This window comes from Carcharhinus amblyrhynchos, chromosome 8, assembly GCF_965287045.1.
Source record: "Carcharhinus amblyrhynchos chromosome 8, sCarAmb.v2.hapA, whole genome shotgun sequence".
NCBI classification, from domain to species: Eukaryota; Metazoa; Chordata; class Chondrichthyes; order Carcharhiniformes; family Carcharhinidae; genus Carcharhinus; species Carcharhinus amblyrhynchos.
In genome coordinates, this window is record NC_137331.1 from 10,776,775 (window position 1) to 10,803,946 (window position 27,172).

At 41.8% G+C, this 27,172-nt stretch overlaps 1 protein-coding gene across 32 annotated transcripts in view; it reads right to left on the reverse strand.

Annotated features, from left to right (window-relative positions):
- Nucleotides 1–27,172, reverse strand: part of clasp2 (cytoplasmic linker associated protein 2) — a 358,037-nt gene that overhangs the window by 64,938 nt on the left and 265,927 nt on the right. For all 32 annotated transcript variants that reach the window (XM_080193660.1, XM_080193667.1, XM_080193651.1 and 29 more), the window contains 3 exons: nt 11,644–11,807; nt 8,277–8,355; nt 6,000–6,143 (listed from right to left, as the gene is read on the reverse strand). In XM_080193660.1, the coding sequence (XP_080049786.1) occupies nt 6,000–6,143; nt 8,277–8,355; nt 11,644–11,807 (387 nt within the window). The remainder of the gene's footprint in view (nt 1–5,999; nt 6,144–8,276; nt 8,356–11,643; nt 11,808–27,172) is intronic.

The following is a 27,172-nucleotide window of genomic DNA, read 5'->3' on the forward strand; positions in this document are numbered from 1 at the left end:
ACACCAAAGTCGGTGGTGTGGTAGATTGTGAGGAAGGGTGTCATAGTTTGCAGGGTGACTTAGACAGGTTGCAGAGCTGGGCCGCGAGGTGGCGGATGGAGTTTAATGCGGAGAAGTGTGAGGTAATTCATTTCGGTAGGAGTAACAGATGTGTTCAGTATAGGGCTAACGGGAGGACTTTGAATAGTGTGGAGGAGCAGAGGGATCTAGGTGTATGTGTACATAGATCCCTGAAAGTTGGGAATCAAGTAGATAAGGTAGTTAAGAAGGCATACGGTGTCTTGGCGTTTATTGGTAGGGGGATTGAATTTAGGAGTCGCAGCGTCATGTTGCAACTGTACACAACTCTGGTGCGGCCGCACTTGGAGTACTGTGTGCAGTTCTGGTCCCCACATTACAGGAAGGACGTGGAGGCTTTGGAGAGGGTGCAGAGGAGGTTTACCAGGATGTTGCCTGGTATGGAAGGGAGGTCATATGAGGAGAGACTGAGGGATTTGGGGTTGTTTTCGCTGGAAAGAAGGAGGCTAAGAGGGGATCTTATTGAAACATATAAGATGATTAGAGGTTTAGATAGGGTGGATAGTGATAGCCTTTTTCCTCGGATGGAGAATGCTAGCACGAGGGGGCATGGCTTTAAATTAAGGGGTGGTAGTTATAGGACGGATGTCAGGGGTAGGTTCTTTACCCAGAGGGTGGTGAGGGATTGGAATGCCCTGCCTGCTGCGGTTGTAAATGCGCCTAGTTTGGGGGCGTTTAAGAGATCTCTGGATAGGTTTATGGACGAAAAGGGATTGGTTTAGATTAGTGGGTCAGTGTTTTTTTTAAAAAAAACTGGTCGGCGCAACATAGTGGGCCGAAGGGCCTGTTCTGCGCTGTAATGTTCTATGTTCTAATACAAAGTGCTCCTCTTGATTTCACATTGACTTGGGCTCCTCAATGCCACACTTAGTCAAATACTGCCTTGATGCCAAGGGTGTCTCACTCACCTCCTCTCTGGAATTCAGCTCTTTTGACCATGTTTGGACCAAAGCTGTAATGAGACCTGGAATTGAGTATACCTGGCGAACCCAAACTGAGCTTTGATGAGCAGGTTACATTGACTAAGTGCTGCTTACTCAAGGGCACTATCACCAACACCTTCCCTCATTTTGCTGATGATTGAAAATATACTGATGGAGTGGGGCAATTGTTTGGAATGGATTTTACCTACTTTTTGTATGCAGGATACATATGTGAAAGGTTCCAATTGTTTAGTAGCAGCCAATGTTGCAGCTGTACGGCAACAACTTGACTAGAGGTGCAGCTGGATTTGACACAAGACCTCAGTATTACAGTGGAGTTTTTGTCAGGGCCAATAGGCTTTGCTGCATTCAGAGCTTAGTGTTCCTTGATGTTACATGGTGTGAACTGAATTGGCATCTTTGATCCTGGGGATCACAGGAGAAGAAGCGATGGATCATCCACTCAAGACTTCTAGCCGAAGATGGTTGCATTTTTTGCACCGTCATGTTGCGTTTCCTAATCATAGAGGATGGGATGGTTGTGGCGCCCCCTCCTCCATTTAGTTGTTCAATTTCTACCTTTATTCATGACTGGATTTAGAAAGACTGCATAGCTTTTATCGGATTAGTTAGTTCTGTGATCGCTTTGCACTATTAAATGTTGTTTCTCAGCTCAGCACGCACGTATTCCTGTTTTGTAGCTTCTGCAAATTGGCTTCTTACTTTTTAGGTATACCTGATGCTGTTCCTTGCACGCTGTCCTGCGTTCTTCATTGAATCACAGTTGGGCTCCTGGTAGTGATTGATGAAGGTTATGTCGGGGCTTGTTAGTTTGTTGAGCATAATTCTGCTGCTGCTGAGGTCCACAACGCCTCATGGATGCCTAGTTTTGAACTATTAGATCTGTTCTGAATCTATCCAACCTAACATGGTGTAACACCACACAACTCAATGGAGGGTGCCCTCAATGTCAAGGCTGAATTTTTGACGCCACAAACATTGTACAGTTGTCACTTCTAGCAAGCCTGTATTGAACAGATGCATCCGACTGGTAGTTTGGTTAGGATAAGGTAAATTAGGTGTTTCTTTCTTGGTGATTTTCCCTCACCTACCACAGGCTCAATCTGGCAGTTCTTCAGGACCTGACCAGTTCCGTCAGTAATGGTGCTACTGAGCAACTCTTAGTGACAGACATTGGTGTCTCGAACCAGATTACATTTTGTGTACTTGTGGAAAATAAAAGGAATATATTGCAGATACTGGAAATAAAAAAACAAGGCGCTGGAAATATTCAAGAGGTCTGATAGCACCCGTGGAAGAACAGAGTTCATGTTTTGAGTCGGAAGTGATACTTATTCGAACTGAATGAAGGTAGAAATGTGATGGTTTATGTCAATGAAAGTGGGGAAGAGGATGGAAGAACAAAAAGGGAAGGTCTGGGATAGTATAGAGGACAGGAGAGATTAAATGGCAAAGATGTCTTTTTTTTATTCATTTGTCCGACATGGGCGTTGCTGGCTGGTCGTCATTTATTGCCCATTCCTAGTTGGGCTTGAGAAGGTGGTGATGAGCTGCTTTCTTGAATCGTGCAGTCCATGTTCTGCGGGCTGACCCACAATACTATTACAGAGGAATTCCAGGATTTTGACCCAGCGACTCCAAAGGAACTGTGATATATTTCTAAGTCAGAATGGTGAGTAGCTTGGAGGGGAACTTGCAGGTGGTCGTGTTCCCATTTATTTGTTGCCATTGTCCTTCTAGATGGACGTGGTCCTGGAAGGTCTAAGGATCTTTCGTGAAACGCTGCAGTGCATCTTGTAGATAGTACACATTGTTACTGCTGAGCGTCGGTGGTGGAGGGATTGAATATTTGTAGATTTGGTGACAATCAAACGGACTGTTTTGTCCTGGATGGTGTCAAGCTTCTTGGGTGTTGTTGGAGCTGCACCCATCCAGGCGAGTGGGGAGTATTCCATCACACTCCTGACTTATGCCTAGGATGATGGATAGGCTTTGAGGAGTCAAGAGGCGGGTTACTCGCCGCAGTATTCCTAGCCTCTGACCTGCTCTTGTAGCCACTGTGTTTATGCGGTGAGTCCTGAGGATGTTGATAGTGGGGGATTCAGCAATGATTACACCATTGAATGCCAAGATGCGGTGGTTAGAGTGTCTCTTATAGGTGATGGTCAGTGCCTCACATTTGTGTGGCATGCATGTTATTTGCCACTTGTCAGCCCAAACCTGGATATTGTCCAGATCTTGTTGCACTTGAATAAGGCCTGCTTCAGTATCTGAGTCGTCGCAAATGGTGAACATTGTACAATCAACGGCAAATGTCCCCACTTCTGACCTTATGATGGACGGAAGGTCACTGATGAAGCAGCTGAAGATTTTTGGGCTTAGGGCATTACCCTGAGGGACTCCTGCAGAGATGTTGTGGAGCTGTGATGACTGACACTCCACAACCACAATCATCTTCCTATATACCAGGTATGACTCCAACCAGTGGAAAGATTTGCCCTTGATCCCATTGATCCCAGTTTCGCTGGGGCTCCTTGATACCACACTCGGTCGAACGCGGCCTTGATGTCATTCTCACCTCAACTCTGAAATTCAGCTTTTTTGTCCACCTTTAAACCAAGGCTGTCATGAGGTCAAGAGCTGAATGACCCAGGTACAAGAGACAAAGGGTAATAATGATTGTAGTCAAGAAACAAAGCATTCTCAATTATGTGGACAGGAAGTAGAAGATAGATATGATGATGGGTCAGCTGTAATTCTTGGTTTTGATATGGCAGGAAATATTTAATGATTTAAATTTAGTAAGTAAGGGGTTGAAATGCATTTTATCTCATTTCTGCTGATTTAGAGAAATTTGGACAATTTCAATTACAATGTGCTTTGGTGGGGAAGTAGTAGAAAATTATTCAATCTTCTCAAAAGAATTTGTCGATTAAGGCACAGTTAAGCCTTTGTACTTCAGTTCAAAAGCTTATAGGCAAAAGTTTAGAAACCTGAGGCAGAATTAGACTTTTGTGAAATTTGCTAGCGAAAAAGAAACACTGTTTGAATGATACGTTGAACTGTTTAAAAACAGCACTTGCAAAGAATCAGGTTTCACTTGGGACATTTGAGCTTTTATTTTAAGGCAGGCAGCTATTACAGGTGATAGTTAAGAATTATCCTGCAAAAACATAGGGACAGCAAACCTTTGTTTGCAAACCCTCAAAATCTGGAGAGGTATGAGAAGTGATAGTGGACTGAACACTAATTAATTGTTGGAATTTGTAAAGTTAACCAGCTTAACAGTTGAACTTGAGACAAAATCAAAATAGCAAAGCCAACAAAATTAGCGGGCATCTTGAGGAATAATGAGATGCAATTTGACTAGTAACAAGATTAGCAGCTGGCGAGAAAAATTGAGTTATGAACTGCCATATCAGAAAAACTGAATACCAGAAACCAGGATGTGGAGATGCTGGCGTCGTACTGGAGTAAAACAGAAAGAAATCTCACAACACCACCTTAAATTCCAACCAGTTTGCTACAAATAAACCGGTTGGACTTAAAGCTGGTGTTGTGAGATTTCTTTGTTTTTCCAGAAACCAGTGCAGCTCTACAAATGATAACTTCTAGTGGCAGGAAATTTGCGAGAAGTAGGCAGCTAAATCCACCTGTTGAATATTAAAGAGCCTGAAGAGACAATTGCTAGTTCCCTCGTCAGGGAAGGAGGCTACTTCTTCATCCATCAGATAGGCCATCGCTATCTAATCTTCAAACAGCCCTGTTTCATTTACGATCAGAGCCATGGAAGTCTGTTCCACGGCCATCTAACATCTAGAGCCAAGGCAGACTGCATATACTCTCTTCTAAAAGCAGTTTTGTGCCTTCATTCAACCAGGAAGAGTCTTTTCCCAGGCTTGGTCATCTAAGCTGCACAGTGTGCTAACTATTAGCTAGTTTTGATGCATAGAGTTACTAAATTGGATGTAGTTTGCGAAAAGGGGTTCCTCCTTGAGGTCAGGGAATGTGATATCTTTTTGGAACACGAGGTAATTTCAAATGTGTTTCGTTCTTTATATACTTAAGTATCATAATGTATATTAGCCTTTCTTGTCACGTTTTTCTCCTTTTTTTACTAAATACTCTTTTTTGTGTAATGACTGGACTGGTTCCCTACTGGATTGTACATGGTTCCTCACATTATTCCAAACATATACATCATTAAGAACCAATATTTCAGATTATCCATAAAGGGTTTTGAGACATTTTTGCAAGTAACATCAACGAGGTTCTTAATCATGTCATTTTAATGCTAGAAAATGATCTCCTGGGAGATTAAGTGCTGCTGACGCCAAGGATGACAGGCAATTCAATAGAAACTGACAGTGTGTGAAGAAATTTGGAGGAGCGATTGTGATTGTGTGTGTGTGTGTGTGTGTGTGTGTCCACAGAGAAGAGTGAGTGACTAAATAACAGATTGAGTGGGTGGGGGTGAGTGAGAGTCCGCCTTGGAGTTCTCACTCATTGTCACCACGACACACCAACACAGACATGCACCCACAAACTTACAATGACATACGCAACCCTCCAACGTTTTGGTATGACTCTATTGACATGGCTTTACATTTGTTTCATAACAGTTTCTCTCCATTAAACCACAACTATTTTGAAATTCAGTTTATTGTTGCACCAAACGTCATCTTTCTGAAATGTTCTCATCAGCTGTTTGAGTGAGAAAAATATGCAAATACAGTCCCTGAGTAAAAAAAATGGACAAGCCTGCTTGAAGAGTTAAAAATCTTAATCATTCGATGATTGTTTTGTCATCTGATACTCTGGAATAAACTAACTGATCTTTTGATAAGCAATTTTTGTCTGCTTTGACAATCATGGCAGGATAATAAATAATGGAGTTCTTCCAATTACTCAATATACTGTGACCAAAAAAAAAGTACAAAGCTAAAATAACATACATAAAAAAACTAAAATAGGTACCTTTCTAACATCAGAGCTTTTTGGCTCAGTTGTCCATGTTATGATCCGTGATACTGCCAGACGTGTTTCACTGGAATTTACAAAATCTGCAGGGTCCATCTGTAGAGTCAATGTTTCAATGTACTTCAAAATGGCGACTTTCACCTGTAGTTCAGGCAGAAACAAGACAGCATTGGTAAATTATGGCTTTACATACAAGGGACAATCAAAATTAAAACCAGGATCATTACTAATCAACGTGAATTCAGAAACTATGATGGGGACTCAATGTTTGAACCAGAATGTTCTGACAATTTATCATCATTAGTTCGCCCTTTCTGCTTTATCCACTTTCACGAAACCTCTGCTTTCATGAGAAGGGATGAATTTGCCTTCACCTTCCCTTGTCTTTACCCTTGCAAATGCAAATTTTGTAATTTCTGTTACTCATCAGTAATAGTTAGAATAAAAAATTAAGTTTAATTTCCAATTTTGTACCGAGAAGTAGGAATCCTCCATTCAGTCCCTTGAGGCTGAAACACCACTCAAAAAGATCATGGCTAATCCGAAGGCCAAATCCATTACCTGCTATGGCTTCATATGGTTTGATCGTGATATTTAATTTAAAAAAATCTGTTGATTGTCAACAGATTGGTCTGTAGAAATTAAAACTTATATTTGAGGTTAGTATCTAGTTTATTCAGTGAGCTTGAAGCGTTGAATGTGCAACAGTCACATTCCTCTGCAAAAGATTTATTAAGGTAGAAGAATGCATTGCAAAGATTCACTACTTTATTGTGAAGGGAGGGAAAGAAAAAGGAAAGACAATTTCCAGGAACTTGGCTCTTGAACTTGGATTACAGCATTGAGGATATAAAAATAAGTTGTTTTCTTGTACCATCCTGATCCCAGGATAGCTTTCCAGATGCAGAATGTATTCTGGGCAAGTTCAATCAGTAGTGGTACTACTGAGTCATCTTGGTGATAGACAAAGTGGAGGTAGGGATGTTGTGATACTGTCACTAGACTAGTAATCCAGAGACCCAGGGTAATGCTCTGGAGACCTGGATTTGAATCCCACCATAGCAGATGGTGAAATATGAATTCAATAAAAATTTGGAATTAAAGTCATAGGAAGACCATGAAACAGTGTTGATAGTCATAAAACCCAACTGGTTTACTGATGAGCTTTAGGAAAGGAAATCTGCTGATCTTATCTGGTCTGGCCAACATGTGGCTCGGTGTTGTTGACTCTTTAAAAAAAAGGCCCTCACAGATGACCAATAAATGCTGGCCCAGTCAGTGATGCCCAAAACCCATGAATGAATAAAACAAAACTGAAGTCTCTCTCCCTGAAGGACATTTGGTGCTCTTGGCATCTTCAGTACTTCTTCCAATTGGTGTTCAACACAGAGGAGTACTGATTGATCCGCTGAAAGGAGTGACAGGTGGTAATCAGTCTGAGGCTTCCTTATCTATGATGACATGAGACTTCATGAGGTTTGAAGTTAATTGAGTCTGGACAGCAACCCACTCCTGAATGATACAACTTGGCCACCACCTCTGATGGGTAGTCCGATGAAACAGGATGGTGATGGTGGCGTCTAGGATATTGGCTGTAAAGTATGATTGGGTAAATAGCATGTCATGTTGTTGCCTGCCTCTCTGTGGAACAGTTCTCCCAATTTTGGCAGAAGCCCCTGATGTTAATGAAGAAGACTCTGCAGGGTTGGGTATGTGGTTGTCACTGTTGTGCCGAGGTCAATGCTAGGTAGTCTGTCCCTTTTAGTTCCTTTTGACTAGTAGCTGCTTGGTACAACTGAATGGAATGTTAGACCACTTCTGAGGGTTTCTAAGAGTCTGTTGCATTGCTGAGAGTCTGAATTTCTATGCAAATCAGACTAAAGGAGGACATGAGTGAACCAGAAGGGTTTTTATGACTATTAACTTTTAATTCCAGATTTATCAATTTTAAATTCCACTAGGCTGGGATTTGAACTTTTTGTCTCCAGAACATTTGCCTGGATTTCTGGATTACTCATTCAGTTACATTACCAGTTCGCCACTTCCTCCTCCATATACCTTGTTTTTCTTTCCCAATGTTGCATCCTGGTTTCCATTCCCCTACCCAGGATAACTCTATTCTTAATTAAGAGCACATTTTCCAAAACGCAGACTCCACATACATCAAGAAAGAACTAGAAAACCTAAAATAAATACTTTTTCCATAGAGCAGTCAAACAGGTTCTAAGATTACAGTTGCTAAATACATTGGGTCTCTACATATACAGAACTAACCTTCAAGTTTGGAGTCTGTGTCTGGTCAACGGTGAATCTCATTAAAATACTAAACTGTAGGTCATTAGGGAAAGAGTCTCTGCAAATTAATTTTTAAAAGCACTGTTAGCTCATCAACATTTATCCAACTTAATTGTTCATATATATTGAAACACTTTTCTTAAAATGACCTTGTGTTTTTTGCAGAGTCATCGAAAATGGAGTTAATTGAAAACATATTAAGTGTGTTCCTGCGGCTGCAGTCTAAGCATTTGGCTCAAAATAGTTCAATTGCATTAAATTTTGCAATCGAAAGGCTGTATTTTAACATTTCTGTCGAATTCCCAATCTTTTCAGTACAGAAATGTACCATCATACTGAGAGTCAAGTCGTCTTCAACTGATAATTGCTCCATACTCTAAGTGGCAAAGTATGGTTATCGGACTGCCATTTGAAAGCAATGCTAAGGGAAAGCGATACCTTAAACATTGTTCAAAATAGAGACATATTGCCAAAGTTTTGTGTCTTGTTCTCATCAGGACAAATGCTAGAATGCCATTCTTCAAACAGTTACAATTTATGACTCGAGGAAAACTGCATGATTGGTTGGCAAGTTGGCTCTGATTGGCTGCGACGTTGCTATGAAGGCTCCATATTCTTCTGAGTAATTCAAAAAAGATAACACTTGAACATATTCCTTCTATTTGTGGAAAACGCATGAATGTATGTTGCTTCTAGCAAGCAGAAATGAGCCATGTTACAAGCTTCACTAGTTGTCTTAAATGGGTTATTAATGCAGTTATTGGCACAATCCAGATTGTCCAGCAAGTGCTACCAAATTGCAAACTTACATTTAATAATACATGTTTTGTTTCAGGTTTAACAAGCATGTGGTGGTTGAGTACAGTCTACATTCATACACAGGGATCTGTTCTCTGCAAGCAAAAGTTACATGTTCAAGCCTTGTACCTTTTTTTGAATTACCTGGAAGCTTGGGAGCCTTGAGTTCCCAAATGCTTTTTCCATGATAATGTCTTAGTGAATCAGTCAACTTGCCAATCAATCAGTAGCTCTCTTCTGCTATGGTATAATCTGTTGTGAGCATTTGCAATTTGGTATTCTTATATTTGTCCTAATGAGTGCATGACGAAAAGTTTCAACAACACGTCTCTTTTCAGCAATAGTCAAGTTTTGTACAACTAAGCAATAACTTGATAATTCTTCACCTTCAAAAATTCAGGGGACATTCATTCAGTATAAAATATCTAGACAAGGTCAGATATTACTGATAGGGAATGTTGAAATCTTGGCAACAAGCACAGCTGATGATGTTTTTTCTTCTCCACTGTAATTTAGCTCCAGCATCAAGGTGACGTTCTGAATTGTTAAACCAGCTACTCATATTATCCCAAGTGAGAATACTAATTTTAAACGTTTTCAAACTAATTTTGAAACAGAAATCTGTGATAGGTAAAACCTGAGTTGAAAGTATTCAGATCAAATTTACTTAGCATACTATACCAACCCCAAAGTGTCGTGGATGCTGGGACAGTAAATTTGAAGAGGAGTTAGACAGATTTTTAATTGGTAAATGGGTTGAAGAGTTGCGGGGAGAAGGCAGGAAAATGGGGATGAGGAGCATATCGGCTACGATCGAACGGCAAACAGATTTGGCCAAATGGCCTAATTCTGCTCCTATATCTTATGAACCATACTGGTTGACTCAGGGCAAGTCATTCTTGCAATAAGGCCCTCAGATAGCTATTTAGCTTAAGTCTGTTTCAGACATATTGATATTTGGCCTTTACCAAAATGGCAGCACACTGACTTTGAAATGCATGAACTTCGCATCTACCAAATTGGAGGTTTTGGAAGCCATTTAGAATCCAAAAAAGGGGTTCAATTGGACCAAATTTCTAAGCCATTGTTAGATATCCTACTGTTGTTAAAAGACAACGAACAAATTGTCACCCTATACAAATACTCCCATTCAATGGTGGCAAACTCCTAATGACATTATCCCCTTTAAGCATTTTATGAGGGCCATCAGATGGAGTAACCAGGAAGTGTTTGACTTGCAGTTGCTTGCAAAGCCCCATCATGGCACACTAGAGAGCAGCAGATATCACTGGGATGAGTTAGTACACACTAGAGTAGAAAAGTGCAAACATACAGACTAGTAATACGAATTATGAACAACACAAGATCAAGAAGAGAATCAAAATGCAAGATGGGAAGAAACTCAAAGTAATTCAAAAATAAGAAAGTTCATGCAAACAAAATAAACAATTTTCCTCATTTGATTTTACAATGGAATTTGGATCTGCCTCACTGAAAGCTTCCTAAACTGCATCTGAATACCTTTGCATAATTCCCTGTGCAGCTCCAACAGATTGTCATCCCCTCCTCAAACAGAAAATTCCCATTGATTTACCAATTTAGAACTAGGTAATTGTCCATCAATTTCATAATCTTCTTTTAAAAAGTCTGAACGGTTTTCCTCATCAAAATATAGCCCCAGAAAATCCAAGTAATTTAAATTTAATAGAAAACAAATTGAGCAACATACTCTAAGAATCGTAATGGAAGTATGAAGCATGGCCTGATTCAAGTCCATTAAAAATGCTGCTTTTGGTTTTGGTGGACTATCACCTGAATAATTTTGGATTATCCTAAAATGCTATCACTTTCCCCCTGACCAGCAATAGATTAAATGGTCTATAAAGTCTAGGATGAAGCCTTGCTGCTTTTTCAACAGCAGGAGTTTGCATATTCTCCTCGTGTCCGTGGGTTTCTTCCAGGTACTCCGGTTTCCTCCCACAGTCCAAAGATGTGCAGGTTAGGTTGATTGGCTACGCTAAGACATTACCCTTAGTGTCCAGGGATGAGTAAATTAGAGGGATTAGTGAGTATAATATGTAGGGATATGGGGGTAGGGCCTGGGTGGGATTGTGTTCGGTGCAGACTCGATGGGCCGAAGGGACTCTTTCTGCTTTGTAGTGTTCTATGATTTCCTGCCCTCGCAAAGCTCCGATATTTATACTAAAATAAACTAATGGCCAAAACCACAACTTCTGTGTTGTTTAACTTCCAATAATTCTAGAGTGTTTAGCATTGCATCTAACTGCCCTATGAATAGTTAATTCTTGCATGGATTCATATTATGACCCTAATTTTCTTCCATTAATCTGGTCACCTAAATTTCTAACGTGAATGTAAAGCTGCACAAAGTAGGGAACTAAGTGTATAAAGCCATTTCTTACTTTACAGAGATGAACAGAAAATAAAGGCAAACTCCTAAAACGTATATATTTGCTTCAAGACTAGTTTTAATTATAAACAAATTATATGGAGAGTAAAACTGTGACATTTGCCACATAATACTGACCTTGCAATATCAAGTGCTTTCTGTACCTTTGCCTGTACAGAACCAAGCAAATCTGCACCCATTTTCTTCAAAAGTTGAGTCAATAAAACAAACAACCAGTCTTGAAGGTCTTCCTTATGGACATGAATGAAGTCAACCAATGTTTCCAAAAACATACTGAAAACCTGAAAATGTGGACATAAAGATCATGATCTTGCAGCAAGTCTTAGACTTAAGTAATAATTTCAACAAATTCACCAGATGCCAATTTGTGCAGGCAAGCAAAAAGCTAGACAATTTTCTTGTGTCTATATAATGTACAAAATTACTTTTCAGATTCTTGCAGATTATTAGCCTCAAATTTCCATGCAACTGCAGTAGTTAGAAAGCTTTATAATGTTACTCAATGCTCAGAAAATTGTTTCTGAATTTAAGTCAGTTTAAATTTGAAATTTTATCTTTTATTCATGTTGTTAAATAACCACAAGGTGAAGTGGTTTTGGATGAGCAGTGTCAAGAGCGTGACAGTCCTAACATTATCATGAAAGCCATGCAGACCTGAGACTACTTCTGAAGGGTAGTTTCACATGCATGGGTTTTGTGTTTGTGCATTGTGCAAAACCAAATTTAAAATGTACCCAGTCAGCTTACAGTACTTGCAAGGAGCTGCTTTCTTTCCTTCAAAAAAAAATCTACTCTAAATATGGTCTGACAGACATTGGTTCTGACAACTATCTCTTCTAAGTAGCCACAATTCAAGTTTGTGCCTCGACAGTAGGCTATTTGACAGGACGAGACAGCTCAGAGTCCCCATGCACACATTTTCTGTGAAGATCATTGCGTAATATCTAGGAGCAGGTCTTCCCATTCTTTTTGGGCAGCATGGTAGCACAGTAGTTAGCACTGCTGCTTCACAGCTCCAGGATCCTGGGTTCAATTCCCAGCTTGGGTACTGTCTGTGTGGAGTTTGCACATTCTCCTTGTCTGTGTGGGTTTTCTCTGGGTGCTCTGGTTTCCTCCCACAATCGAAAAATGTGCGCGTTAGGTTGATTGGCCATGCTAAAATTGTCCCATAGTGTCCTGAGCTGCCTAAGTTAGAGGGATTAGTGGGTAAAATATATAGGGATATGGGGGTAGGGCCTGGGTGGGATGGTGGTCGGTGCTGTAGGGTTTCTATGATTTTTACACTGCTAGTGCTGAAGTTAATCACATTCTATCAACCTGGCCCAGATCACGTAACTAAGTATAAATCAGGGAGTGGACCTAGGATTTTTATTGCCTGTACATCTCATAGATCAAGCCTGAGCATCTGGGAACTTTCTAAATTTGGTTTGCAAAAGTTAAATTTGGTACGATATCTTGTTAGAATTATGACAGAAGCAAAGCTCACAAGTGCAGCAGAGTAACATAGAAAGTTAGCCACCTGAGAAGCATACATATTCTTAATGTTGGATTGCATGCCCAATTCTTGACTACTTGAATCCGTGGAGTGCACATGACATTAAACTACAAATGTACTAAATTTTAACAACAGCCTAATGGATGACTGTCCAGAAGTGCAGTCTTCTATCTGGCTGTGTAATACTTCACTGTAGTCAGTGTGTTAATATTATACAAAACATTTCTAACAGTTGTTACATCAGATGATGAGTTGTGACATTTTCACTAAATACAAACAACTTTATCCTCCAAATTTCCTCATTGTAAAAGTTTTGCACTTAATCATTAATTTTAATGTATCGGAATAAATTTGAACCATGTGCTTATAGCTAGTACGCATTTTAATAGTAAGGTAGCAATAAGATCACACTGCTGACTTTATGGATTTATTTTCTAAATTTGAAAAGACCCACATCTCATGGAATAACGGCACAAATTTCTTAAGTTATGATTACTAGTAGAATAACAAAAATAGCAGAGGACCGATACAATTTGTGTCAATGGCAATCCAAATTCTTGGGTTGTGCTTAAAATAATTTCCGTTATTCACTAACTGGGAGAGCATGTACTACAGCTTAAAAGATACACAAATTATGAATGCTGTGGAAAGAAAAGTAAATCGAACAGAAAATATAAGAGCAGTGCAAGATATAAAGCAATGCACACCATAAGCCATTAAAATGGATTGTAAAAAAAACAGCCATAATAGCATTGCATGGTTTGTCTTAGAATGCGTAAACCATTGCAATAAGTTTGTAGCATAAAACTTCAGGAATTTTAGGAGTTCCTCAAGGTTAAAAGAATTCCAAATCCTTTACCTTAATGGTCCCCAATTTTTCACCATCCTTTCTAAGCAAACCACCAATACATGCCCCTGAACCACATGATTAATACTGAGACAATGACCCAACATTCAGTAACGCAGAACACTGCAAAGCCAATATATGCTATTGCCATGTAATTCAATATCTCAACTTTACTTACATAAACTCAGTTGACGAAAAATGTCCAGATAGAGAGTCTGAAGAAACTTGAATCCCAGCTCTGTCAAACAGATCTGGCAAAGTGCTAGTGCAGTCACATTACATGCCCAACTATTACCCACTTTTTCTTTTAAAAAGATGAACTTTTCATTTTCACTCATTCTCTGTAAATACCTAACTAAATTTGATAATGTGATTATAAATCATTTTTCAATTCTGTTAGAGAGTCTTAATCAGAATGTGGTTGAAACTCATGCACTGATTTTTTTGAGGGGGGAGATCAAAAGAGTGCAAAGCAGCAAGATTTTTAAAGTTGATTAGATGAGTCCATTCTTAAAAAATGAGAACTTTCCGCATACTGGTAAGGAAAGAGAACATTATTCTTGTTACAAAGGGATTTTTTTGGACAGCTGATATGATGGGGTGCAATCTCTTCCAATGCAACATAAACTTAGGCAGCCTAAATGTAAAACTAATAGAAGGGGAGCACAGGAATGAATGTGGTAAAGGAGAGCATAATGACAAATGAGTAAATGCAGTTATAGAACAAGTGTCTAAAAAGATGGTTAAACATAAAATAACAGGAAATCCTACTAAAAATGAGTTAAAACATCCAAACAAAGCACATATTGTCTTATAAAACAGAAGCTGGAGGCAGTCATGTGTTGGGAGGAATGAGACAAAGTAAGAATGACTGAGATTAGGTTACAGGAAGATTAGGATTGGAAACTAAATTTAGCAACACACAATGAAAAGCTGTACTTATTAGAGATAAAATAATGGCATTAAAATATGAGAGACACAGGGTCTCAGCAAGAGAAAAGCAGAAACCAGGTATTGGGAAAGAGATAACAAAGGATCAATCACACCAATAGGTATCGTCTGCAGGTCACCTAACAGTGCAAGGCAAAGAAATACATAGCCACATCAGGAAATTTAAATAACAAAATAATCAAGGGGTATTTCAAATACTCTGATTTAAGTTAGACAAAAAAGGTGAAGGGGATAAGATGTTCCTGAAATATGTAAAGGATTCCTTTATAATCCAACATCTAAGAAACTCAACAAAGATTCACTGTCCGGTGAATGGAATGAACCAGAGCAGAGATAAAAAAAGAGGAACATCGTGGAAGTTGTGAAAATAATATAATTTGCTTCAATATGGTTATAGAGAAGAATACTTGCGTGATGAAAATCAGGTCAATAAATTGGACAAAGCTGATGTTGAGAATCTGAGAATAGAACTTGGAAAAATAAAAGATGCGTGGGTTAGGTTGATTGGCCATGGTAAATTGCCCCTTTGTCTCAGGATGCGTAGGTAAGGGGGTTAGTTGAGTAAATATGTAGGGTTACAGGATAGGGTCTCTGTGGGATTGTTGTTAGAGAGTTGATTCAGGTTGATAGGCCAAATGGCCTCCTTCTGCACGGTAGAGATTCTTTAACAACAACGTCACACAACAACAGGAAGCAGCTAAAACAGTGTTCATCAAGAGGATAGGATGAATACAACAACAAACGAAACACTCGGAGAGACTCCATGGATGAATAAAGACAAAATGGAACAATTAATGGTTAGGTAAAAGCATGCATTTGCAACAAAATAAGCTGAGAATCTGTTTCAGTGCCATATATCTAATGTAATACTTTTCATCTGGAGGAGGTTGCATGCAAAAAGTTTGAACTATAAATCTGAATACAACCAGCAGCCGAAGTACCCATAACTGAACAAGCAAGGACTTACTGGAAGAGATGCAAATTGCAGTGATGCTTCCATCAGAAAAATTAAGACATTCCTACCCAGCAGACAATTTATCTTAAACATAGAAACTAGAAGTAGGAGTAGGAGTAGGCCATTCAGCCCATTTAGCCTGCACTGTCATTTATTTTGATCATGGATGATCATCAAATTCAATATCCTGATTGCATCCCCCCTCTCCCCCCACAGAACTTCTTCTCCAGATCCCATTATATCTTTAAGCCCAAGAGCTATCACTAATTTCTTCTTGAAATCACACAATGTTTTGGCCTCAACGACTTTCACCACACTCTGGGTGAAGAAATTTCACCTCACCTCAGTTCGAAAAGATTTACCCCTTATCCACAAACTATGACCCCTAGTTCTGGGCTCCCCCACCATTGGGAATATTCTTATTGAATCTACCCCATCTAATCCTGTTAGAATTTTATATGTTTCTATGCGATCCACTTCTCACTCTTTGAAGCTCCAATGAATACAATCCTAACTGACTAAGTTTCTCCTCATATGACATGCTAGGAATCAGCCTGGTAAACCTTCACTGTGTTCCCTCTATAGCCAGGACATTCTTCCTCAGATAAGAACACAAAAACTACACACAATATTCCAGGTGTGACTTCACTAATGCCCTATACAATTGCAGTAAAACATCTCTATGCCTATACTCAAATCCTCTCACTACGTAAGCCAACATACCATTTGCCTTCTTTATTGCCTTCTGCATCTGTGCACTTACTTTCAGCAACTGATGCATGAGAACACCAAAGGTCTCGCTGAGTATCCACCCCTCTCAATTTACACCTATTCAAGTAACAATCTGTCTTCTTACTATTGCTATCTTCTTTCATTATTTTCATTATTGTAACACATCATACTGAAAAATATCAAGGAAATGCTTCCAACTAGGATGAAATTCTTGCTGCAAGGTGTAGACAAAAATGGTTGATAAAAGCGAGTCAAGTAACAAGCTTTGTCATGGAATCGTAGAATCCCCACAGTGCAGAAGAGGCCATTTGGCTGATCCAGTCTGCACCAACCCGAGGACAGAGTAATTTAACCAGGCCCTCTCCCCTGCTCAATCACCATAAACCCACAAATTTTCTTCTGACCTACACATCTTGGGACTGTAGCAGGAAGCCAGAGCACTCAGATGAAACTCACACAGAGGTGGGAAAAATGTGCAAACTCCATACAGTCACCCAAGGCTGGATTTGAACCCGTGTCTCTGCTACTGTAAGAAGTCGCACAACACCAGTCCAACAGTTAATTTGGTAGGAAAAGCCACGAGCTTTCGGAGCGCTGCTCCTTCATCAGGTAAGTGGGATTTTCAGCTCACAAACAGGGCATTTAAAGACACAAACTCAATTTACAAAATAATGGCTGGAATGTGAGTCTTTACAGGTAAAGAAGTCTTAAGGGCACAGACAACATGAGTGGAGAGAGGGTTAAGCACAGGTTAGAGAGATGTGTATTGTCTCCAGCCAGGACAGTTAATGAGATTTTGCAAGCCCAGGCAAGTCGTGAGGATTACAGATAGTGTGACATGAACCCAAGATCCCGATTGAGGTCATCCTCATGTGTGCGAAACTTGGCTATCTGTCTCTGCTCAGCGACTCTGCACTGTGTGTCGTGAAGGTAACATTGGAGAACGCTTACCCGAAGATCAAAGGCCAAATGCTCGTGACCGCTGAAGTGTTCGCCAACAGGAAGAGAACACTCTTGCCTGGTGATTGTCCAGCAGTGTTCATTCATCCATTGTCGTAAGGTCTGCATGGTCTCCCCAATGTACCATGCCTCGGGACGTCCTTTCCTGCAGCGTATCAGGTAGACAATGTTGGCTGAGTTGCAAGTGTATGTACCATGTACCTGGTGGATGGTGTTCTCACGCGAGATGATGGCATCCGTGCCAATGATCCGGCACATCTTGCAGAGGTTGCTGTGGCAGGTTTGTGTGGTGTCATGGTCACTGTTGTCCTGAAGGCTGGGTAGTTTACTGCGAACAATGATCCATTTGAGGTTGGATGGTTATTTGAAGGCAAGAAATGGGGGTGTGGCGATGGCCTTGGCGAGATGTTCATCTTCATCAATGACATGTTGAGGGCTTCGAAGATGATGTCGTAACCTCTCCACTCCGGGGAAGTACTGGCCAGATTCATCAGCCACACTCACAAGACAGCCCCAAATATCACCTAAGAACAATGCAATGCCATCTGCGCTCTCAAGACCGACCACAACACTGTCATCAAACCAGCAAAGGAGGAGCCATCATCATACTGAACAGAACAGATAACTGCAAGTAAGCGTACCGACAACTGAACGAGGAACACTAGAGACAGTTACCCACAGATCTGACCAAAGAACACAGCCAGTAACTCAACAGACTGATCAAGATATTTGATCTGGACCTTCAGAGCACCCTCTGTCCTCTTATCTCATGTACTCCCCGCGTTGGGGATCTCTACTGCCTCCCCAAGATACATTAGGCAAACACCCGGCTGTCCCACCGTATCGAGCAATGGGACCCTGTGCGAGAACCTCTCTGGCTACGTCGAGATCATCCTCAAACCCACTGTACAAAGAACCCCCAGCTTTTGTCATGACACTATGGACTTCCTACAGAAACTCAACGCACATGTAGCAGTTGAACCAGGAGCCCTCGTTGTCACAATGGATGTCTCAGAACTCTACAGGACGATGGAATTGCTGCAATGCCTCAGTACTCAATGCCAACAACTGCCAATCTCCAGATGCAATTTTACAGCTCATCCACTTCATCCTGGACCACAATGTCTTTACCTTTGACAACCAGTTCTTCATCCAGACACGTGGAACATCCATGGGGACCAAATTCGCACCTCAATATGCCAATATCTTCATACACAGGTTCGAACAAGAACTCTTTGCTGCACAGGAACTTCAGCCGATGCGATATACTAGATACACTGATGACATTTTTTCTTGTGGACTCATGGTGAACAATCAGTGAAACAACTATATGATGACATCAACAAGTTCCATCCCACCAACAGACTTACCATAGACTACTCTCCGGAATCGGTTGCACTCTTGGACACACGTACCTCCATTATGGAGAGTCACCTCAGCATTTCACTGTACTGCAAGCCCACAGATAACTTCACGATGCTCCAATTCTCTACCTTCCACCTAAACACGTTAAAAAAGCCACCTCCTCGGGACAAGCCCTCCGTATAGACAGGAACTGCTCAGATGAGGAGGACTCCAATAGAGACCTCCAGACGCTGAAAGATGCCCTCATAAGAACAGGATATAGCACTCAACTCATCGATCGACAGTTCAATGCGCCACAGCGAAAAACTGCACTGACCTCTTCAGAAGACAAACACAGGACACAATGGACAGAGTATCCTTCGTCATCCAATACTTCCTGGAGTGGAGAAGCTATGACCTCTTCTCCAGAGCCTTCAACATGTCATTGATGAAGATGAACATCTCGCCAAGGCCACCCTCACATCTTGCCTTCAAACAACTGCACAACCTCAAACAGACCATTGTCCATAGCAAACTACCCAGCCTTCAGGAGAACAGTGACCACACAACCCTGCCACAGCAATCTCTGCAAGACATGCTGGCTCATCAACACAGACGCCATCATCTCATGTGAGAACACCATCCACCAGTTACATGGTGCATACACTTACAACTCGGCCAACGTTGTCTACCTGATAGGAAAGGATGCCCCCGAAGCACGATACATTGGGGAGACGATACAGATGCTATGACAATGGATGAATGAACACCGCTTGACAATCACCAGGCAAGAGCATTCTCTTCTGTTGGAGAACACCTCAGCAGCTACGGGCATTTGGTCTCTGATCTTCAGGTAAGCGTTCTCCAAGGCCGCCTTCATGACACACGATAACGCACAGTCGCTGAGCAGAGATTGGTAGCCAAGTTCCACACGAGGACGGCCTCAACCGGGATCTTGGATTCATGTCACATGATCTGTAATCCCCACGACTTGTCTGGGCTCGCAAAATCTCACTAACTGCCCTGGCAGAAGACAATACACATCTCTTTAACCTGTGCTTAATGCTCTCTCCACTCACCTTTAAGACCTGATTACCTGTAAAGACTCACATTCCAACCATTATATTGTAAATTGAGTTTGTGTCTTTATATGCTCTGTTTGTGATTGAAATCCCACTCACTTGATGAAGGAGCAGTGCTCCGAAAGCCAGTGGTTTTGCTACCAAGTAAACCAGTTGAACTTTAACCTGGTGTTGAGAGGCTTCTTAGCGTTTACTGCAGTCCAATGCTGACATCTCCACACCTGCTACTGTAAGGCATTGTGCCACCTTGCTGCCCTTCTAGTTGTCAAAAATAATCTTTTTCAAATTGGCATAAGATGTGGGTAGTGAATGTGGCAGAAAAATTTCCCTGACAATGGAACAATTCAAATTGCTTTCAACAACTATTATTTTAATCTTCATTTGGAATTAGCACATGTTCCAAAAGACACAAATTGTCAGGTCACAGAAATTTAGTCCATAAAAGACAGGTAATATTTAATGCTCATCTAATATAAATTCCGCTCAGACTAATGTAAAGGTACTTAAAAAGGTGTAGCAATTTCCTTTCGTAACTGGGTATAATTTACCGGTTAAATCAGCTCTTCAGGACTGTATACTCATCACGCAATATGAAGGGAAGGATTTTTCAGATGGTGGGGTTTCTTGCCTGGCCACCTGGTGTTGGCGGAGAATGCATCCCCACTGATCACAGTAGCTCCACAGCCAACTAATGCTCCAAGGAGGATTAACTGGCTGAAGATCTCTCACTTAGATAGAGGTCCTGCCTAAAGAGAGCTGGCACACATTGATTGGCCAGCAGTTCCATAATCCTGGCAGGGCCAGTAATGGCAGTGGCTAGAACTAGAACTACAAGTTATTCCAAGATTCCGAGTTCCTGATCTCCAAGTTACAGTAAAATGAAAGGTGATGAATTTAGTAGAAAAATATTCTTTCACAAAATAAATGAAATGCCGGGAAACATTGGCATAGTGATAATGTCACTGGATGAATGATCCAGCGGCCCAAGCTAATGCTAGGGGGACACAGAATCAAACCTCACCTTGGCATCTGGTGGAATTTAAATTCAATGAATATATTTGGAACTAAAAGCTGGTTTAATGTGACCATGAAATCATTGCTGATTGTCATAAAAACTCATCTTGTTCACTAATGCCTCCTTTAGCGAAGGAAGAGTTCTGTCTTTATCTGGTTTGGCTTACATGCGACTCCAGGCCCACAGAATTTTGGTTGACTCTTAAATGCCCTCTCAAGTGTCACAGCATGTTATGAAGTGGTATCAAACTGCTACAAAGTCCAAAAGGAATAATTATACCAGGTTTTTTTAAAGCAGCATCGAGGCCATTTGGCCAAGTTGCAAATGAGATCAAACTTTGAAGGAGGTGCAATGCCTGCTCCAATCAGCTTGGATCATGTAGATCAAGCCCAAGACAGGAAGTGGTGAGCCTGTCTTGTCAGCTTGGATCTGGAAAGTCTCACTTGTTGAGACTGAATTGGACTTTGATTGGATTAAATTGGATATAAACAAAAAAAGTTAAATTATATTGAATGGACTATGCACATCAACCTAGGCACTGGAATAACAATTGCCCACATAGCCCTGACAACCTTTTTTTTCACTAACATCTGGGTGCTTGTGCCAATATTGGCAGAGCTATCCCAGGTTAGTCAAGAAAAACCTGATATAGTAATATATATGGAATCATACCTACAATGTCCCAGACATGACCCTGTTAGAGGTCATCATCCCTGTTATGTCCTGTCCAAATGACAGAATAGAACCACCAGTGGTAGCACCACAGTGGAGCCCATAAAGCCTCATGTCATCAGGTCATGGTTGCTACCAACATCATCGGCCACAGCTGGTGAATCAGTACTCCATGTTGCACACTACTTGGAGGAAGCACTGAGGGTGGCAAGGGCACTGAATGAATGCAGCATGGAGGACCTCAATGTTCATCACCAAGAATAGCTCAGTAGCACCACTACTGACCGAGTTGGATGAACTCTAAAGGACACAGCTGCAAGACTCGGTGGTGAGGGAATCAATAAGCAGGTTGGGCCAAGGCCTCAAGCCAAAGGTATTCAGTTCTCCCCACATTCAACAGATCCTTTTATCCACGTTCAGTCCTCTCCCTCGACCTGGGCCCTTCTCCCTGGTCTCCTACCTGCTCTTGACCCTTCCATTACGAAGTGTTGACACATCATCAGCTGTCTCAATTTCCCTGCTCCTCTTGTCATTGCAACTTGTCTCCTCTTGAACTTGCTGCACTCAAGTCCAACCCTAACTTTGTTATCGAACAAAGCTGACAAGGGTGATGCTGTTGTTATCTGGCGGACTGACTTTACTTGACAGAGGCTGAGTAGCAACTCTCAGACATTTCCTCCTACCTCTCCCTAGACCATGACCCCAACACCAAATATAAGCTTTTGTTTCCAGGATGGTCACTGATCTCATCTCATCTCTTGAGATGTTCCCCCTCAAGCTTCTAATCATAGACCTGATTGACCATTGTATCAGCCTGTTCTTGCCCCACTGAACTCATTTCTTGCTACACTGACATCATTCTCTCTCACCTTGTCCTGTCCCTTCCCACCTACATTCACAATTCCTCTGATGCCCTGCATCACATCAATTTCCAGTTTCCCAATATAAACCCCTCCTCTTCACTATGGATGCCCAATCCCTCAACACCTCTATCCCCACCAGAAGGGTCTTGGGGCTCCCACTTCTTCCTTAGCAGAGGCTTGAACAATCTGTGTTCTTCACTGCTCTCCTCTCCCTGGCTGAACTTGTTCTTTCATTCAATAATTCTCCTTTGACTCGATTCAATTCCTACAAATAAATTATGTGGCTATGGCTACCCGCATGAGCCCCAGTTATATCTGTCTTTTTGTGGGGTATGATGCCTCTCCTATAACTCTTTCCACTACATCAATGACGATATTGGTGCCACTTCATGCTCTCACCTGGACCTTGAAAAATTTATCGATTTTGCTTCTAATTCCCATTCCTTTCTCAACTTCTCACAGTCCATCTCTGGCATTTCCTTTCCTTAACCTCTGTCTCCATTTCTGGCGACAGACTGAGCACCATTATTCATTACAAACTTACCAATTCCCACAGCTACCACAACTACAGCTCCTCACACCACATTTACTCTAAGGAGTCAATCCCATTCTCTCAGTTCTCTGCCTCAACCCCATCTGTCGCCACGTCAATGTAGTCTCCTCTATACTGGGAAGACTAAATGCAGACCGGGTGACCACTTTGCGGAAAACCTTTGCTCCATCCAAAAGCACGACCCCAACCTTCCTGTTATTTGCCATTTCAATTCATCTGGTGGTGCCAGCTTTGGAATCAGTCCTTCTGACATGACTGCCTTTTTTTTTTAAACTGAGGTCCCCACACCTCCACTGTGGCTAACAGGGCACTTAACCATGCCCAGCCCATCTCCTTCACCTCACCTCCTTCCCTCCCAGAACGAGGATGGGGTCACTCTTGTCCCCATTTTTCACCCCACCTGCCTCCACATTCCAAGGAGCATCCTCTGCTATTTCCACCAATTCCAGCATGCCACCACTAAACACATTTTCCCCTCACCAATCCACCCAGACAACATTCCACAGGGACTCCCTCTGTGGCACCCTTGTCCATTCCTCCTTACCCTTCATCCCCTTCCCACAGCACCTTCCCATGCAGTTGCTCAAAGTGCAACACCAGCCCTTTTGCCTCTTTTCTCCTCACTGTTCAGAACTCAAACATTCTTTTCAGGTGAAGCAGTATTTCACTTGCAGCTTCTTCATTTAGATCAACTGCATTCACCACTCCAATGCAATCTCTTCTACACTGGAGAGACTAAACACAGACTGGGTGACCATTTTGCAGAAAAACTTTGCTCCGTCCAAAAGCATGACCCCAGCCTTCCTGTTACTTGCCATTTCAATTCAGCATCTTGCTCATAAGCCCACAAGTTCATCCTTGGCATGCTGCAATACTCCAGTGAAGCCCAATACAAACAAGAGGAGCACCTCATTTGCCAATTAAGTACTTTCCAGCCTTCTGGTCTTAATGCTGAGTTCAGCATCTTTAGACTGAACTTTGCTGTCCTTCTTGACCCCCATTTTGCATTCTTCATTTGGCCCAGTGTAAATTTCACTTCCTCCACAGGACAATCTGTCAGTTATTCTTCAATCTTGCTTTCACTGAGCGCTAACCTTTGTTCTATAATTAATATATTCTGCTATCTCACTTTAATGCCACTATCAGTTTTTTTTAGTCCTTAATGCTACCATTAACACTCAATTTGACTTGGGTTCATGACATCTTTATCAGTCTCTCCTTCGTTCTGGCCTTTCCCTCACCTTTTATTCTGCTCCACTCTCTCCACCTCCCTCTTCAACTAGACAATCCATCACATTTCTCCCCCTTGTTAGCTCTGAAAGCAAGTTATATGGAGACAAAGTTAACCCTGTTTCTCGCTCTGTAGATGCTGCTAGACCTACTGAATTTATCCGGCATGTTCTGTTTTAATTCAGATTTTCAGCATCTGCAGCGTTTTGAGATAGACTGATTTCGAACAGAACCAACAACTCAAAACTGGGCATCCATGAAGTGCTGTGGACCATCAACAGCAGGAGAACTGTATACATCCACAATCTTTAACCTCATGCTTCAGCATGTCCCCACTTTACTGTTAGCATCAAGCTGGAGGTTCAACCCTGGTTCAATCAAGAGTGCAAGAGGGTATACCCAGGAGCTGCACCATACATACCTAAAAATAAGGTGCCAATCTCATGAAACGATAAAACAAGATTATTTACATGTCAAACAGCAGAAACAGCAAGTGATGGACAGAGCTAAGTGATCCAACAGATCAGATCAAAACTCTGCAACCCTGCAATATTCAGTTGTGAATGGTGGTGAACAGATAAACAACTCACTGTAGGAGGAGGTTCCACAAATAACCCCACCCTCAATGATAAGGGAGGACAGCATTTCAGTGCAACAGACAAGGCTGAAGCATTTGAAACAATCTCCAACCAAAAGTGCTGAGTGGATGATCGATACCAGCTGTTCCCAGATGCAACACTGGCATCTACCTGGCAAAGTGGAAAATTGCCCAGCAATGTCCTATCCATAAAATGTAGGACAAATTTATTTTGGCCAATTACCACCCCATCAGTCTACCCATGATCATTAGAAAATTCAGGGCCGGCACAGTGGTTAGCGCTGCTGCCTTACAGTGCCGGGGACCCAGGTTCGATTCCCGGCTTGGGTCACTGTCTGTATGGAATTTGCACATTCCCCGTGTCTACATGCGTTTCCTCCCACAATCCAAATATATGCGTAGATTAGGTCCATTAGCCATGCTAAATTCTCCCTCAGTGTATCTGAACAGGCACCGGAATGTGGCAACGAGGGGATTTTCACAGTAACTTCATTGCAGTGTAAAATTTAAGCCTACTTAGGATTAATAAATAAACTTTTATTTTTAATGGCAAGTGCTGTTGACAGCGTTATTAAGCAACACTTATTCAGCAATAACCTGCTCAGTTTGTATTCTGCCAGGGCCACTCAAGTCCTGATCTCATTCCAGTCTTCGTTAAAACGTGGACAAAAGAGCTGAACTCCAGAGGTAAGGAGAAAGTGACTGCCCTTAGCATCATGATAGTGTTTGACTAACTGTGGCATCAAGGAACCTTAGAAAAACTAAAAATAGTGGGAATCAGGATGAAAACTCTCCACTGTTGGGAGTTGTATCCAGCAGAAAGGAAGATGGTTACAAGGGGTCAATCATCTCAGTTCTAGAACATCACTACACGTGTTACTAAGGGTAGTTTTGAGGCTCACCATCTTCAGCGGTTTCATCAATGACCTTCCCGTCATCAAAAGTTCAGGTGTTTGCTGATGATTGCATCATGTTCAGCATCATACTCAACTTCTCAAATACTGAAGCAGTCCATGCCCTCATGAAGAAAGACCTGGACAACATTCAGCCTTGGCATCCTTCCTCAAAATTCAGTAGCACTGCCACTGCTGAACATGCCACTAACAACATCCTGGACATTACTACTGACCAGAAATTGAACTGGACCAGCCACATAAAAGCCGGTCAGAGGCTGGGAACTCTGCAGAGAGTAACTCACCTCTTGACTCCTCAAGCCCTGTCCACCATCCAGAAGACACAAGTCTGATGGAATACTCTCCACCTACCTTGATGAGTGCAGCTCCAACAACACTGAAGAAGCTTGACACCATATAGGACAAGTGGGCTGCTTGACTCAGACCCCATCCACCACCTTAAACATTCACTCCCTCCAGCACTGACGTACAATAGCAGCAGCGTGCACCACCTACATGATGCACTGCAGCGTTTTTGACAGCACCTTCCAAAGCCCTGTACTCTACCACCTAGAAGGATAAAGGAACCTGATGCATGGAAACACTAACACCTGCAAGTTCCTGTCCAAGTCACACGCCATCTTGACTTGGAACTACATCATCATTCTTCGGTTGCTGCTGGTTCAAAAACCTGAAACAACTTTCTTAAAATTGCTGTAGGTGTACCACCACCACATGGACTACAATGGTTCAAGGCGGCATCACACTGCCATCATATCAAGGGCAATAAACGAGGGGGAAAGCACCACTGGGGAATGGAGGGAAGGAACCAAGCACCATCAGGGGATGGGGAGAATGGGGTGGGGTGGGTTGGCAATTACTTTTGGGGTATGGGGGAAGGGAATGACGAGACGAGTGTGGGAAGGATGACCATTGTTAGGGGAGCTGAGCATTGTCTAGGGGTGGGTGAGGAAGACAGCAAGCATCGTCCGGGCAGTAAGTATCGTCATAAGCGTCCAGTGTCATGGGTGACAACTCCATTTAAAACAGTTGAAGTCAATGAACTGCGAAGAGATATTAAGTGGCAAGTTTTCAGTTCATGTCAAAAAAGGGTCACAGCTGCATTGCAATTACACCTGGCCTCCGAAATCTGTTCATCAATACTTTCTGCTGGTCTAGCATCAGAAGGTGCAAAGGCTCCAGCGTTTCATGCTAAGTGGGCAACTTAGATTGCAGTCAGTGGCAGATCCACCAGTTGACCATAGACATCAGGGATAGAGTCTTTTCATATGATGACAACAGAACAACTAAACAGTCCAATTTCCATACCTACACTGCAGCAACGAAGATAGGACTGTCAGTTTTGTAGTACACCTGTAGCAGTTTTGGCTGATGAACCAAGCTCCATTTCACTTGCTACTCCACCTCCACCTGATCCAGGAATTGGTAAGTTTTC